The sequence below is a fragment of the Pristis pectinata genome, chromosome 3 (genome assembly GCF_009764475.1).
Source record: "Pristis pectinata isolate sPriPec2 chromosome 3, sPriPec2.1.pri, whole genome shotgun sequence".
Taxonomy (NCBI): Eukaryota; Metazoa; Chordata; class Chondrichthyes; order Rhinopristiformes; family Pristidae; genus Pristis; species Pristis pectinata.
The window spans coordinates 94149100-94163613 of record NC_067407.1 but is presented as its reverse complement, the minus strand read 5'-3'; the positions used below and the strand labels follow the sequence as shown (position 1 = coordinate 94163613).

At 38.6% G+C, this 14514-nt stretch overlaps 1 protein-coding gene across 7 annotated transcripts in view; it reads left to right on the top strand.

Moving 5' to 3' along the window:
- The window catches only part of ehbp1 (EH domain binding protein 1), a 315890-nt gene that overhangs the window by 147508 nt on the left and 153868 nt on the right, over positions 1 to 14514 (top strand). For all 7 annotated transcript variants that reach the window (XM_052011163.1, XM_052011159.1, XM_052011160.1 and 4 more), the window contains 2 exons: positions 12793 to 12971; positions 13690 to 13738. In XM_052011163.1, the coding sequence (XP_051867123.1) occupies positions 12793 to 12971; positions 13690 to 13738 (228 nt within the window). The remainder of the gene's footprint in view (positions 1 to 12792; positions 12972 to 13689; positions 13739 to 14514) is intronic.

The following is a 14514-nucleotide window of genomic DNA, read 5'->3' as shown; positions in this document are numbered from 1 at the left end:
CAAGATTTTAAATATCGCTATGAGGTCCCCTCTCATTCTTCTGTACTCCAGTGAGTATAGTCTAAGAGCCGACAAACGCTCATCATACGTAAGCCCTTTCATTCCTGGAATCATCCTCGTAAATCTCCTCTGAACCCTCTCCAACATCAGCACATCCTTCCTAAGATGTGGGGCCAAAAACTGCGCACAATATTCCAAATGAGGCCTCACTATTGCCCCGTAGAGCCTCATCAACACTTCCTTACTTTTATACACTATACCTCTCAAAATGAATGCCAACATAGCATTCACTTTCTTTACCACCGATCCGACCTGGTGGTTAACCTTTAAGGTATCCTGCACGAGTACCCCCAAGTCCCTTTGTACTTCCGTGCTTTGAATTTTCTCTCCTTCTAGATAATAATCTGCCCGCTTATTTCTGCTTCCAAAGTGTACAACTGCACATTTCTCAACATTGAATCTCATCTGCCATTTCCTTGCCCATTCTCCTAAACTGTCCAGGTCTCTCTGCAACCTTCCTATCTCCTCAATACTCCTTACTCCTCCACCTATCTTGGTGTCATCCGCAAACTTAGCCACGAAACCATTTATTCCATCATCCAAATCGTTAACGTACAAGGTAAATAGGAGCGGCCCCAACACCGACCCCTGCGGCACACCACTAGTAACCGATAGCCAACCAGAACTAGATCCTTCTATTTTCACTCTTTGCTTCCTGCCAACCAGCCAATGCTCCACCCATTCTGTTATCCTACCTGTAATTCCATGGCCTCTCATCTTATTAATCAGTCTCTTGTGAGGCACCTTATCGAAGGCCTTTTGAAATTCTAAATACACAACATCTACCGCCTCTCCCTTATCCACCCTACCTGTGATTTCTTCAAAAAACTCCAATAGGTTGGTCAGGCAGGATCTTCCCTTCACAAAACCATGTTGGCTAGGACCTATCTTGCCTTGCACCTCTAGGTATTCCGTAACCCCATCCTTGAGGATAGATTCCAATAACTTTCCCACCACTGACGTCAGACTAATAGGTCTGTAATTTCCTTTATGTTGCCTTCCTCCTTTCTTATACAGCGGAACTACATTTGCGACCCTCCAGTCCTCCGGAACCATGCAGGAATCTATCGATTCCTGGAAAATTATCACCAATGCCTCCGCTATCTCTAAAGCCACCTCCTTCAGAACCTGGGGATGCACCTCATCCGGTCTGGGAGACTTATCAGTCTTTAGCCCATTTAGTTTTCCTAGCACCTTCTCCCTAGTAATCTTAACTGAACTCAGTTCCATTTCGTGAGACTCCTGACTAACCGGCACATTGCTGATGTCCTCCACGGTGAAGACCGATGCAAAATATTCATTCAATTCCTCTGCCATCTCTCTATCATCCATTATAATATCTCCTGCACTGTTATCAACTGGTCCTATATCAATCCGTGTCTCTCTTTTACTCCTTACGTATTTAAAAAAACTCTTAGTATCCTTTCGAATGTTATCCGCTAACTTCCTTTCATAATTCATCTTTTCTTTCCTAAAGACCTTCCTGGTTTCTCTCTGCAGGTTTTTAAAAGCTTCCCAGTCTTCTGTTTTCCCACTAATTTTTGCTTCTTTGTACGCCGCCCCTTTTGCTTTTATTTTAGCCTTCACCTCTCTCGTTATCCACATTTGTGCCTTTTTTCCATTCAAAACCTTTTTTCTTGGAATATATCTATCCTGCATTTTCCTTATTTGCTGTAGAAATTCCTTCCATTTCTCCTCCACTGTCCCTCCAGCTAGCTTACTCTTCCAATCAATTTGGGCCAACTCTTCTCTCGTACCATTGTAATTTCCTTTGTTCCACTGAAATTATCGATACACCAGTTATCAGCTTCTCCTTCTCAAACTTGAAACTGAACTCAATCATATTGTGATCACTGGTTCCTTTACCTTTAGTTCCCTAATCACCTCCAGTTCATTACACAGCACCCAATCCAAAACAGCCGATCCCCTGGTGGGCTCATCAACAAGTTGCTCCAGAAAAACGTCCCTTAGACATTCCACAAATTCACTCTCCTGAGTTCTACCGCCTTGCTGGATTTCCCAGTCCACCTTCATGTTAAAATCCCCCATAATTATCTTCACATTGTCACTCTGGCATGCTTTTTCTATCTCAAACTGCAACTTATTGTCCACTTCCTGACTGCTATTAGGGGGCCTATATATGACTGCTGCTATTGACCTTTTACCCTTGCTATTTCTTAGCTCCACCCATAAGGATTCCACCTCCTCTGACCCAATGTCCTTCCTTTCTATTGATTTTATATTGCTACTAACCATCATGGCCACACCTCCCCCTCTGCCTACCCGCCTGTCCTTCCTATACACTGTGTGCCCCTGGACATTCAGTTCCCAGTCACATCCATCATGAAGCCACGACTCGGTGATTGCCACAATGTCGTATTTATTAACCTGTAGTTGTGCCACTAGGTCATCTACTTTATTCCTAATGCTACGTGCATTTAAGTATAGTACGTTTAGTCCGGTATCTGCTATTGATTTTGTTGTACTTTTATTGTTCAGCAGATTATCCTGACTTTTCACCTCTATCCTTCTTACCATCTTCACTACATACTATCTCTTACCATCTTCACTACATACTATCTTAGAAATGTTCCTATATACCTCATCCTCTATCCTAACATTCTGTATCCTAACATCCTGATTTGTTGTACTTCTATTATTCAGCAAATTATCCTGACTTCTCACCTGCCTGTCCTTCTTACCATCCTCATTGGATTTGTTTCTATAAACTTCCTCCCTTACCTTAGCATTTTGTGACCTAACATCCTGGTTTCTATCCCCCTGCCAGATCAGTTTAAACCCTCCCCTACAGCTAAATTAAACATTCCCGCCAGGATATTGGACCCTTTGGAGTTTAGGTGCAACCCATCCTTAGCGAATAGGTCATGCCTCCCCCAAAAAAGGTCCCAATTATCCAAAAATCTGAAGCCCTGCCCCCTGCACCAGTCACTCAGCCACACATTCATCTGCCAGAGCTTTCTATTCTTCCTATCACTGACACGTGGCACGGGTAGTAATCCTGAGATTCCTTCTGTGAGGTAACGCTTGTAGAGTTAAAACAGATCTCTAAGTTGTATCTGGCTCTTAAACTGTGACATATTTCAGGTACTAAAATCTGATGATAGAATTAGACTAGAATTTAGTAGCTGAGATCTCCCAGAGGCTCTGTTGTTATAGGCGCTAACCAATGTCATGGCTCATAACACATATAAAAAGCTAACTGACCTCAGACAGAGAAGTGGTGAAGCTGTAGCAGCAATAACAAGAAATTGTATTTACATAGTGCCTTTAACATAGGAGAATTTCCCCAGATGTTTCATAACTATGTCATTAAATGTGATTTGATATGGGGCCACATGAAGAGATACTAAGCTGCATGGGGAGTTTATGTGACTACTAGCTTGGTTAAAGAGAGATTTTGAGAAATGCCATAAAAGAGTTGAGTGAACGTTACAGAGGTATACTAAGGGAATTCAAGAACTCAAAACCTGAGCATTTGGAGACAGCTGCCAATGGGGATGCTCAATAAGACAGGATTAGAGGAGTGCTGATATCTTTGTGGGTTATAGGGATGGAAGAGAACACAGAGGAAGTAAGGTGGGGTGAAGTCACTCAGGAATTTGAAAATAATGATGAGAATTTAAACCATAACGCATTGTTTAACCAGGAGCCAATGTGAGTTGGTGCATTTTGGAAAACTGGCAACAAAATCTACAATGGAAACTTGTAGGGAATAAATTAGAGTAATCAAATTTTCTGTATCACTGGGATGATTGGCCAAAGTAGCTCATTGTGGTCATGTGGCTTCTAATGGTAATTGAATATCTCTGAATATTGTGTGTGAGCAGAACTGGACTGAGCTATGATGTCCTGTGTAATGGAATAGCCCATCAGCATTGTCCACAGATAACAGTCATCTGTACTCTACTTCTCATGTATGGGTATTGGGTTTGTAAGCAGGTGTAGTTCTACATTCTATGAACTTGTATGTTCGTTTCCAGCAGTAGACACCACATAGTTATCAGGAATCCTGTTGATATACCACATTACTGCAGGAATTACTTGGGTTGGTGCCCTCGACCCACCTACCTTCAGCTGCATCAACAATAACCTTCCATTAATAAGGTCAGAATAGGTATGTTTGCTGCTGACTGCATAATGTTAAGTTCCATTTTCAACTCTACAGATGAAGCAGCCCACATCCACATTGCAGTCAGATATTGACAGTCTTTGTGCATGGACTGATAAGTGCCAGGTAATATTTGAGGCACAGAAGTGCCAATGACCATTTTCAACAAGAGACAGTCTAACTCAACTTCAGTGACATTACTATCACAGTGTCTCCCATCAGTCACACCTTGGAGGGTCATCATTGACCAGAAACCTAACAGAATCAGCCGCAAAGATACTAAGGTTACAGCATGAGGTAAGAGGCTGGATATTTTCCATCACGTGGCACATCAGGAGTGGACCGCTCTTCACTTGCCAACTCTCATCCAGGACAAAGTAGCTTGCTTGACTGGGATCCCATCCAACACTTAAAACATTAATTCCCTCTGCCACTGCACACTATGGCTGCAGCATGTACCATCTATAAAATGTCCTGAATTTACTCACCTAGCTATTCCAACAGGACCTCCCAACCCTGTGTCCTGTACTAGCAAAAAGGGCAAATAATTCAGGTGCATGGATTACCACTGCCTGCAGATTCCCTCCATGTTTCACACTATCCTGACTTGGTAATATATGCTGAATCCTGGAGTGCTCTCTCCAACAGCATTGTGAGAGTGTCTTCATCAAAAGAACTGCAGTGGTTCAAGAAGATGGGTCATCATCACCTTCCCAAGGGCAAATGGGGATGGGCAATAAATGGATTTTGCCAGTGATCCCCAGATCCAAAAAAAAAGAATGAATAAATTAAAAAAAAATAAACATTTGAAACTATTGGAGCATCTCAACCATCATCATGGCTGAAACATAACAATGAATTTAACAAAGTTCATACCAGACTGAATCTTGGACATTCGATCTGGCCAAGGTTTTCATTATTTCAAAACAAAAATATAACCGAAAACTTGTGTGAGAAAGTTGTGTGCTTTCACACATTTTAATAAAGAAAGGAGCACATTTGAACACCAGTGTACTTAACAGTGTGTTCCAAGAGTACATCCAGAAAGCAGTTTTGCAATAATATTTCAGAACCAGAGGCTACTTGCATTTAGCGGCATGTATTAGAATTGTTAGTAAATAAACATCTCAGCCATTTGTGGCTTACAAGTTTGTATCTTGTTTTAGTATTTATTCTTGGGAATAATTTGGAAAATAACGTGATCTATATAGGTAATCAGAAAATAGTTACATTCAGGTTTTGTGGAGAATAGAGATTTTGCTGTGGATGCAAATAGATCAAACAGGTGTATTATATCCCTTTTGTTTTTTTTTCTCCCCTTGGTATTTTGCTCGAATGTATTGCATATCACTGAACACATTCTGATGTGAAGCAATGCATTTGAGCAACATTTTAAAACATTTCAAGTATTTTGTTCCAAGTTTATTCCTTAATATATTTAGGAGTGGTATTGTGGTATAATGGCGTATCACAGAAATACCATTTTTAAAATGTCAATCCAGCACCTGTGAATCTGAGTACTGTAAATGGTTTTAAGTGACTGAAATGACTTTCGATAGTAGGGAAAGTGCTGGAATCTATTACTAAGGAAGTGGTAATAGGACACTAGGATCGGAGAGTCAGCATGGATTTATGATGAATCTGTTGATTTTTTTTGAGGTTGTCACCAGCAGAAAAGATTAGGGCAACCAGTTGACGTGGTATATTTGGACTTTCAGAAGACCTTAGATAAAGTGCTGTGTGTGATTATTAAAATTAGAATGCAGGTTATTGAAGGTAATGTACTGTTATGAATTTAGGATTGGTTAACAGATAGGAAACAAAATAGTAATAAACTGGTTGTTTTTGTTTGGACTAATGAGGTGCCTTAGCTGTTCACAATTTATGCCATTGATTTGTACGAGGGGACCAAATTTGAACAAATGAACAAAGATAGTGCCTGAAATGGGCAACTTAACTGGAGTACAAGTGAGTAAACACTTAGGGTTGGATGATAGAAAGCTAGGTGGCAGTGTGTGCTGTGAGGAGGATGCAGAAAGGCTTTGGGGGTTGTCGGCAGACTAAATGAAATGGGCGATGTTGTGCCAGATGTAATATGATGTTAGTTGAAAACAATAGGAAGGCAGCATATTTTTTTAAATGGATAGAGATTGAAAGGTGTTTGCGCTCAGAGGAAACTGGGTGTCCTTGTTCACGGATCACCGAAAGTTGTGGTTCAAGCTCGGCGAGCAATTAGGAAGGCAAATGGTACATTGGTCTTAATTCCAAGAGGATATGAAAACAAGAATAGAGGTGTCTTGCTCTAATTACAGAGGGCTCTGGTGACACCGTAGTGTTCAGTCTGATTTCTCTGCTTCTGGAAGGGTATGCTTTCAAAGGCTCACTTGTTTGACTCATGTGAGATGCGAGGACTGTCTTATGAGGCAGAATTAACTAGACTCAGTCTATACTCTCTAGAGTTCAGAAGAATGAAAGATCTAATTGAAACCCATAAAGTTCTAATGGGGCGTGATGGTCAATGCAGGGATGATGTTTCTCCTGGTTGGGCCCTGAAACCAGTCTCAAAATAAGGGAAATGGCCATTCAGGCCAGAGGTGAGTGAAATTTCTTCTCCAGAGGGTGGATTTCCCTATGCAAAAGAGCAGTGGACGCTCAGTCACAGTGTATTCAAGAGAGAGATGGTTGGACTTTTTGATTAAGCAAATCGAGGGATGGGGGTTAGTGCAGGAAGGTGGTGCGAAAATTTAAGGTCAGCCATAATCTTAGTGAATACGGGAGCCAGCATGAAGGGCTGAATGGTCTACTCTTGGTTCTCTTTCTTATGATGTTATGTTTCAAAAATATGCAGAGCTATTTGCTTGTTAATCTGGTACAGTAGTGAGTTTCTTAGTAAATGTAAAGTATTAAAGGTTTAAGATTGTGTCTGTCGGTGTCCTTGTGCAAAAAGAAGCAGTTTAATATTTCAAGCTTTCTCAAAGGCCTGCAAATGAGCAAAATCAGTGGAAGCTCAGCATGCTTATTAATTACTTTTGTGGTTGGGGTTGGCTTTGAAGGCAATTTTTAAGCTAGTACAAGATTTTGCAGAAACACTAATTGCACTGGACATAATTTGTGCTTAAAATTCTGGGATTCCAGTTGAATTGCATCAAAAGCAGTGTAAAAGAGCAGAAACTTGAGTCTATTGTGTTTACCGTGACATTGATACTGCACCACTTTCAAAGACGGCTGTAAAATTGATCTCTTTTGGTAATGTGCAGAAGCACCAGTAATATTTCAATGGCTTCACCGTTGCTGATGTCTGTATTGTCATTTGCAACAGCACAGTAAATCTCATAATGAAGCTATTTGTTAAAATTGAAAAGCTTAAATTTTAAGTTGAGGTTAGCTTTTAAGTTCTGCTGAACTTAAAGTAGGGAGGATGTTTCCAAGAACAGAAACAGTTTATATATTTGAAATGAAAAAAATATCTAAGCTTGTATCAAAATGTACTCTATTTTAATTTTTTTTTCAGATTAGGCTCTTGTGCTGTATTTATCTTGCAGCAATTTCATAGAATGTGGCCCCAGTTTTGTTGGCAGTGACATGAAATAGAAGAGGCAGCAGAAATGGCAATCCTGTTCTGAAGGTGTGGCTTCCTTAGTCTGGCTAATGGCCGGCAGATAAAATGTACAATGTCACTGGAGACAGATACCATCGTTATTTCTAGTTGCTTTAGTGGTTGGTGGCTTAGTTTATCAGTATTAACTTAGCAATGTTATTTTGTGCCTTCACCCATCATTTGGCAGCAACCAAATTGTGACCCCTGCTTTTTAGTTTATTGAATCTGCTCTGCAATAAACGCACACATCCCACAGCACCAGGATAGGAGTTTCGACTGATATTATAAAGTTACTTCCGAAAGAGGTTCTGCAGTATGTTACCCAGTAGTGATGTTATTAAAAACTGTCTGTTACTTTCATTGACAGTTCAGAGGGAGAGTAATAGACTTGAATGTGAATCTGCCAGTCTGTATTGTCTGCAGCATAAGTTTTCCAAATGGGATCTTTAATCCTGGAGGAAACTGAGGGAATCAACAGACTGTGTCAATGTATTGGAATCTTTGGGAATATGCCAATATTTCTAAGATTATGCAAGTTTTTGCAAGGAGTCATAAGTAGTGTATTTAGTACTTCCTAAGGGTACATGGAAGTGTGTTACCATTTGCAGAGAGCCAAAAAGCAACATTTTGATAAGTGCTGGTTTGTAATATTGGAGTTGATCATTAACCTCCTAAAAAGACTTTAATTATACTGTTATATTTGCCAAGCAATAGAAAAACTTACTTTTTTTTAATTGTATTGCAGCCACTTATTACTAATAGATTATGTACTGAAGTTCACTTTTATTCTGTTAATTCTGTAATGAAATCTGAATATGTCCTTAATCAGTAGATGTGCTTAACATGGGTGACTACTCATGACTTTCAGTTTTTGAATCTTCTACACAAGATTGTGTCTGTCTGTTTCCTTCAAATGTTCAGTGAGTAGCTAAACTATGTAAACATGGAATGCCTCTGGACTGATCCCTCAATGGTACATTATTAACTGGAAAAGATATAATTGTTATCAACATGTGGCTTCAAAGGAGGTCATTTGCCCCATTGTGACTAAACCGGCTGAGAAGTTGTTCAGACTAATCCTAGGAATGTTGCACTTCATCCCTACAGTGATGTATTAGATGGAGGGAAATGGGTTTGGATTCCATTTCCAATTTGCTGACCCTTCACTAGAAGATTGCATGTGTGTGTGGAAATCTGAAGGGGGCAGAATCGAGCTGGCCTGTCAATGTTTACCCTGTATGAATGGCCACTGGAGCAAGGTAATTGAGAGTGGCTTTGGAATTAGTTACTTCCATCAAGAGCAAATGGCTTCGCGGCCAGAAAAATGGGAAAATAAATAAGATGAAGCCGTTGCTCAAGATTTGTGCATATTTCGCTTCACAATAATCAGCAGTGTGATCTTTGTTCATGAGAACAGATAGAATGAGGTTTACCAGTAAAAATAATTGTCAGAACAAACAGTTCTGTAATTCCAATCTGATGAAACTAGAACTCAAATCACACTTAATTGCCAGTGGCTTGGATTTTGCAACTTTGTCCAAGTTGTAGCACAGATTTCATATTACCCTGCATTTACCTGGTGTGGATTTGTAAGGCCAAACTTGTTAGCCAAGAGCACCCTAGGCCAAATTGGCAAGGTTGTGTGCAGTGCCAGGGCCTTGTGACATAATTGCATTGGATGGGCAAGCCAGCACAAGCTTTGCCTGTGAAACTGCTGATGAAACCTTTAACAGACGGCAATACCATGTCCTCAGTTTTGCCATCTGTCAAGGCTGTCAAGCTAAGCTTTCAAAAACTATTAAAAATTAGAACACTTATTTTTTAAAAATAAAATTGCTTAAATCATGTTAACTTTTAAATAATTAAAACTATTACTACAATAAAAGTAAATCCTTACCTTATTCTTGCATACTTGCTTACATTTCAAGTGAAATATACCTTGAAGTGAATGGGCTTGTAGATTCTGCACCAGACATAACCTGGTGCAGGCTCTGTGAGCAGGTCCCCTGGTGCAAGTATTATGGAATCTTAGCAAATTTATGTTCTTTCCTTAGACATCATATGAAGTCCAGGAGTAGAGCAGACTGACAGTTTCACCTGCTGGAATCTGTCTGCGAGTCCAGATGTTCCTACTGTTGCATGCTGAAATAAAACAAAACAATATACGTGCCAGAAATCTGAAATAAAAATCTAAAAACTGAGGAAATATTCAGCTGCTCAAGCAGCTTCTCTGGTAATAGAAACAGTGTTTCATGTCAGTGACCTTTCCTCGGAACAATTCTTCAAATTGATCTAGATAGTGCTGATTGATAGACTGAGGGACCTGCTGTGTATCAACCATTTGCACCTCAACACATTTTTGATGTCGGTGCATGCCCAAAAGTTTGAAGAACGTATAAACTATCTGTCCATCACTTTATACACTTCATCTCTAACTCTACCCCTCTTTGCTAGAACATACTTGGCACATCATGCAAGCAATGTAATTCCACCCTGGCTCATCTGTTTTTTTTTCCTTTTCCCAAGCTCTTGAATCAGTGGACCCTATCCCATTTTGCCAGCTATTTTGCCCCTTTTCACCTTCTATTTCTTGTGTTCCCTCTTAAATCTATTCATCTTGAATATTCTCCTGTTCCCACTTAAACCATCTGCTGGGATGTCTACTTTCTGTGATAGAGCATGACCTTTAATGTAGTAGATTACCAAGGAACATCAGGAGCATTATCAAAATTTGTCGATAACCTCACAAGGAAACTGTGGTGAAGTTAGCCAAGTGTTGTCAAAGTAAGGCTTTAAAGCAGAGAAGGAAACAGAGAGATTTTGGAGGTGGAGGCAAAATTACAGAGAATACAGAATTACAGAAGCTGCCCAAGACACGGTCTCTCCTGGTGCAGTGACGAAAATTTGAGATGTACAAGTGGCCAGAAATAGAGGAAAGCAGGAGGGTCCAAAGGCTGTAGGACTGAATGAAGTTACAGATGAGGAGAAACCAAGCCATAAGGTGATTTGAAAACATAAGGATATTGCAAGACTGTTGGGATAGATATTAAAAAAAAAGTCAATCTGATCTCACCAAGCGCAATATGCAAAGATGATCTGCAGCAAACAATTATTTAATAATTTCTTCGTCTTATTACTTGTATGTATAAAATACTCGTTTGTGCACTGTAACATATACACGGTCTGAAGGATAGGTTGACGAACTAGCAATGTTATTTGTATTTAGAAAGTGGGTGTACAGAACTATTCCAGATTTGTTTGCTCATTGTTTTTACGGATATTTATAAAATGAACAAGTACTTGATTGAAAGTGCTTCATTGTAAATAAAAAGATACTTTGACAAGCTGCAAATTCATTTTGAAGATATTTGGGCTGACACCTTGGATGATGAACGTGTAGTACCACTTACTTCCATTTGAGGGGGTTTCTGTCCAAAAATGCCAAATCAAGCAGAGTCCTAATTTATCTATCTTGAAAAAGGTGCAAGCACACACTATACATTTTAAATATTACTATGTAAAAGTGGTGCATCTTTATTGTCAACTATTAAAAAGTTATATTTTTACGTAACAAAGTTCTCAATTAATCTGATGTTTATATTAATTTCTACCAAATGTCATCTTTGAATTTAACTCAAAGCTGATCAGATAAAATTGAAAATGATCTTTATTATGTTGGTAAACTGTTTACTTATGCTAACTGTTTCTGCCAAGGCTCACGTTGTATAATTATATTTTAATACTCACCCATGACACCTTTATTAAATTGATGTTTTCAGATTCATGAAATGCATTTTGAATTTCTAACGTAATGCATATCATGTTCTGAATAACTAGATCCCTTCATTGCAAATTCTAATTAGGCTTCCACATTCTTGCTGGTCTTCAAAAAGGAAAATTGACAATCAAAATTTGTTAGTAACCCTGTCACTCTGACGTAAGAAGTAAATAAGAAGGAATTTATTCTAAGTTTACTGGTAGCTTCAAAATTATCCTTGCAATTTGGTTTACTAATATTTGACTTTGTCCTTTTTTCCATTTTCAGCATAGTAAATAGAATTCTTACCAAAGTCTCATTGAGGAACTATAACTACATTTCAGTAATGTTTTTTTATAAACAGTCACTTGTATATTTATTGATTTATATATTCATTCCTTGCATAATTGGCTTATACATTTTATTGCATTCAATGCATCATGGACACAAGAATCCCAAATGCTGGCACATCCAATTCTTTTCCCCCGGTTTCATAATATGTTGCAGGAGAATGTTAAAGCCAAAAACATGTCAACATGATATCAAATATTTTGTTTCTATTCCTGTTGTTTAGTTCAAGTTCTGATGGCGGACAGAAAAAAATGAATCTTGAAATAGGGAATATTTTATGTAGAGGTACTTTTATTAAGTACCGAAGAATACAATGCTACATGTTGTTTTCATGGATTACTTTCATTTTCACCATTACAAGCCATCACAGAGGTATATGCTTAAGAAATATAATTCTTCAAACTTTGTATAAAATGCAGTAGAATAGTTCCATATTATAGACAATATATATGTTTTATCATCATTAGAGTTGTTGCTAAGATTGGTTCATGCCTGATGGAAAAGATGTTTGTGTACATCTTAGGTTCTTTCTTTACATGCTGGAATTTATATTCAATTGCAAGCGTTACAAAATAAACCGACTGTATTAAAGGTAACAGGAAACTGATACAGAAAAAGGCCTTCAACCTTGAAATGCCATGATAGTACATCATCTGGTGTAGTTTTTGGCTTGCTGCTTTATACATACCTAAAGTCCTGTACTGACAGCTTGCTTTAGAGATCAGTGCCAGCAGCTAGGAATTTAGATGATGTGTGATTCTTGTCAGTAGCAGTGATTATCAGAAACTGACAGCTGTTTAAAAAAAAGAGGCAGACATCAAAAGATTGTAATCGTCTGGTTAGGTCAACCGGTGTTAATTTTCATAACTTTGTTTTTTTTGTTTCCTTATTCCTTAGCCAAGCCCGATCCCGAGCCCAGTTCTGGGGAAAAAGCCAAATGCTACTCAATCACTGCTTGCCTGGTGCAAAGAGGTGACAAAAAACTACAGAGGAGTGAAAATTACAAATTTCACCACCTCATGGAGAAATGGACTGGCTTTCTGTGCTATTCTGCATCATTTCCGATCAGACTTAATGTAAGTAATGAAGTTAGCTTGATTAATACAATGCATTTTACTTGTGTATCATTTATTTGTAATGAGCAAAGAATGAAATTCAGTTTTGTGATGGTGTAAGACAGTGGCAGATTTTCTGCCATTACATACCTCACTTGTTTGAAATCTATGCAAATAAAAGTCTGGCAGGGGCACAGGTGTGCAATGGGTGAGGCACACCTCAGGTCAGAAAGGCTGTCAAAGTTGAATTGCATCTCTTCCTCAAAATGTTATACTTTTTTCCCTCTGGTGGGAGAAAAACCTTTCATTTGCAAACCTATTTTTTTCCCTCTGGTTCTATATTGCTAAAGCAATGTTAACATTTCTTGGTGTTAAGCAGTCTGTTAGAAGTATCTTCTGGAAACTTGCAAATGAAATGTTTGCATTGAAATTCGTAGGAAGAATTATCTTTTATTTCTTCATATGCTGACAGCAAAGGAATACTGCATGGTAAATTTGGTTTAAAAGGCAAGCTTCTGGTGTTTATCTCTTTATTTCACTGTTGAATGCTTTGGGGTAAAATGTGATTTTGTGGTTACTTTTATTTTCCACTCTGCCTGTTTTGTTGATTGCTTTACAATGAAATCACTATTACAATATAATGTTACTATCAGTATAATTCTTTTCCTGACATATATTTTGCATAATTTTAAGTAGATACTAAATACTTCCTTGCATTCTCTTGTTCCCCTTATTCCAGTGACTACAAATCTCTGAATCCTCAAGATATTAAAGAAAACAATAAAAAGGTAAGAATAGTCACAGAAAATGACATGATTGCAATTTTGGCTTCACCAGTGCTCTTTTAGTAATCCCTGGAAGGTGAGGTTGTTTTGTAAGGTTATAATTGCAGCTCGCAGAAGTAATCTCCCCTGCCGTTTTATCTGATGCATTATCGACTCTCTTTGCATTGGTCACAAACGTTTTAAACCTTGTGGAAGAAAGTCTCTATAACACAGATATATCTTGCTGTGGCTTTCATCCATGTATCATGGACCAATTTTTTTAAGGAGTTTTCAGAGAAAATATCTTTTCATTGCATTGCCAGTTTCTATAAATATTATTTAAGCTTTGGATTATTAAATATGCAATAATTCTGTTTTGAGAGCTGTCTTCAACAGATTTTATTCTTTATGCAGCTCATTTCTCCCATCTTCTATTGCCCCTTGTTTGAGAGTTAAATTGAGTATCTCAATTGCTTCCTGCAGGTTTGTTTCCTGTCTTCTCACAGTTCTGACTGATAACCCCTACTGCCCCTGTTTGGAATGAATGCATCATGAAGAAGAATGCCTGTGTATAGTACTATACAAATGCATAAAGTTTCTGACATTTCCTCCTCCTAACCAATTAACACAACATCTCAGAATGAATGAATGCTTTCTTTGAGGCCAGAGTCTGCCTCCTTTCTCTCCATTAAAATGAAGTTGCAGGTGATCGTTGCAAGGGCAGTAGAGGTTAAATTGAAGGAGGGTCTCTTGCAATATGTGCAATAACAGGTCAGATCATATCTTCTGTTTCAGTTCAT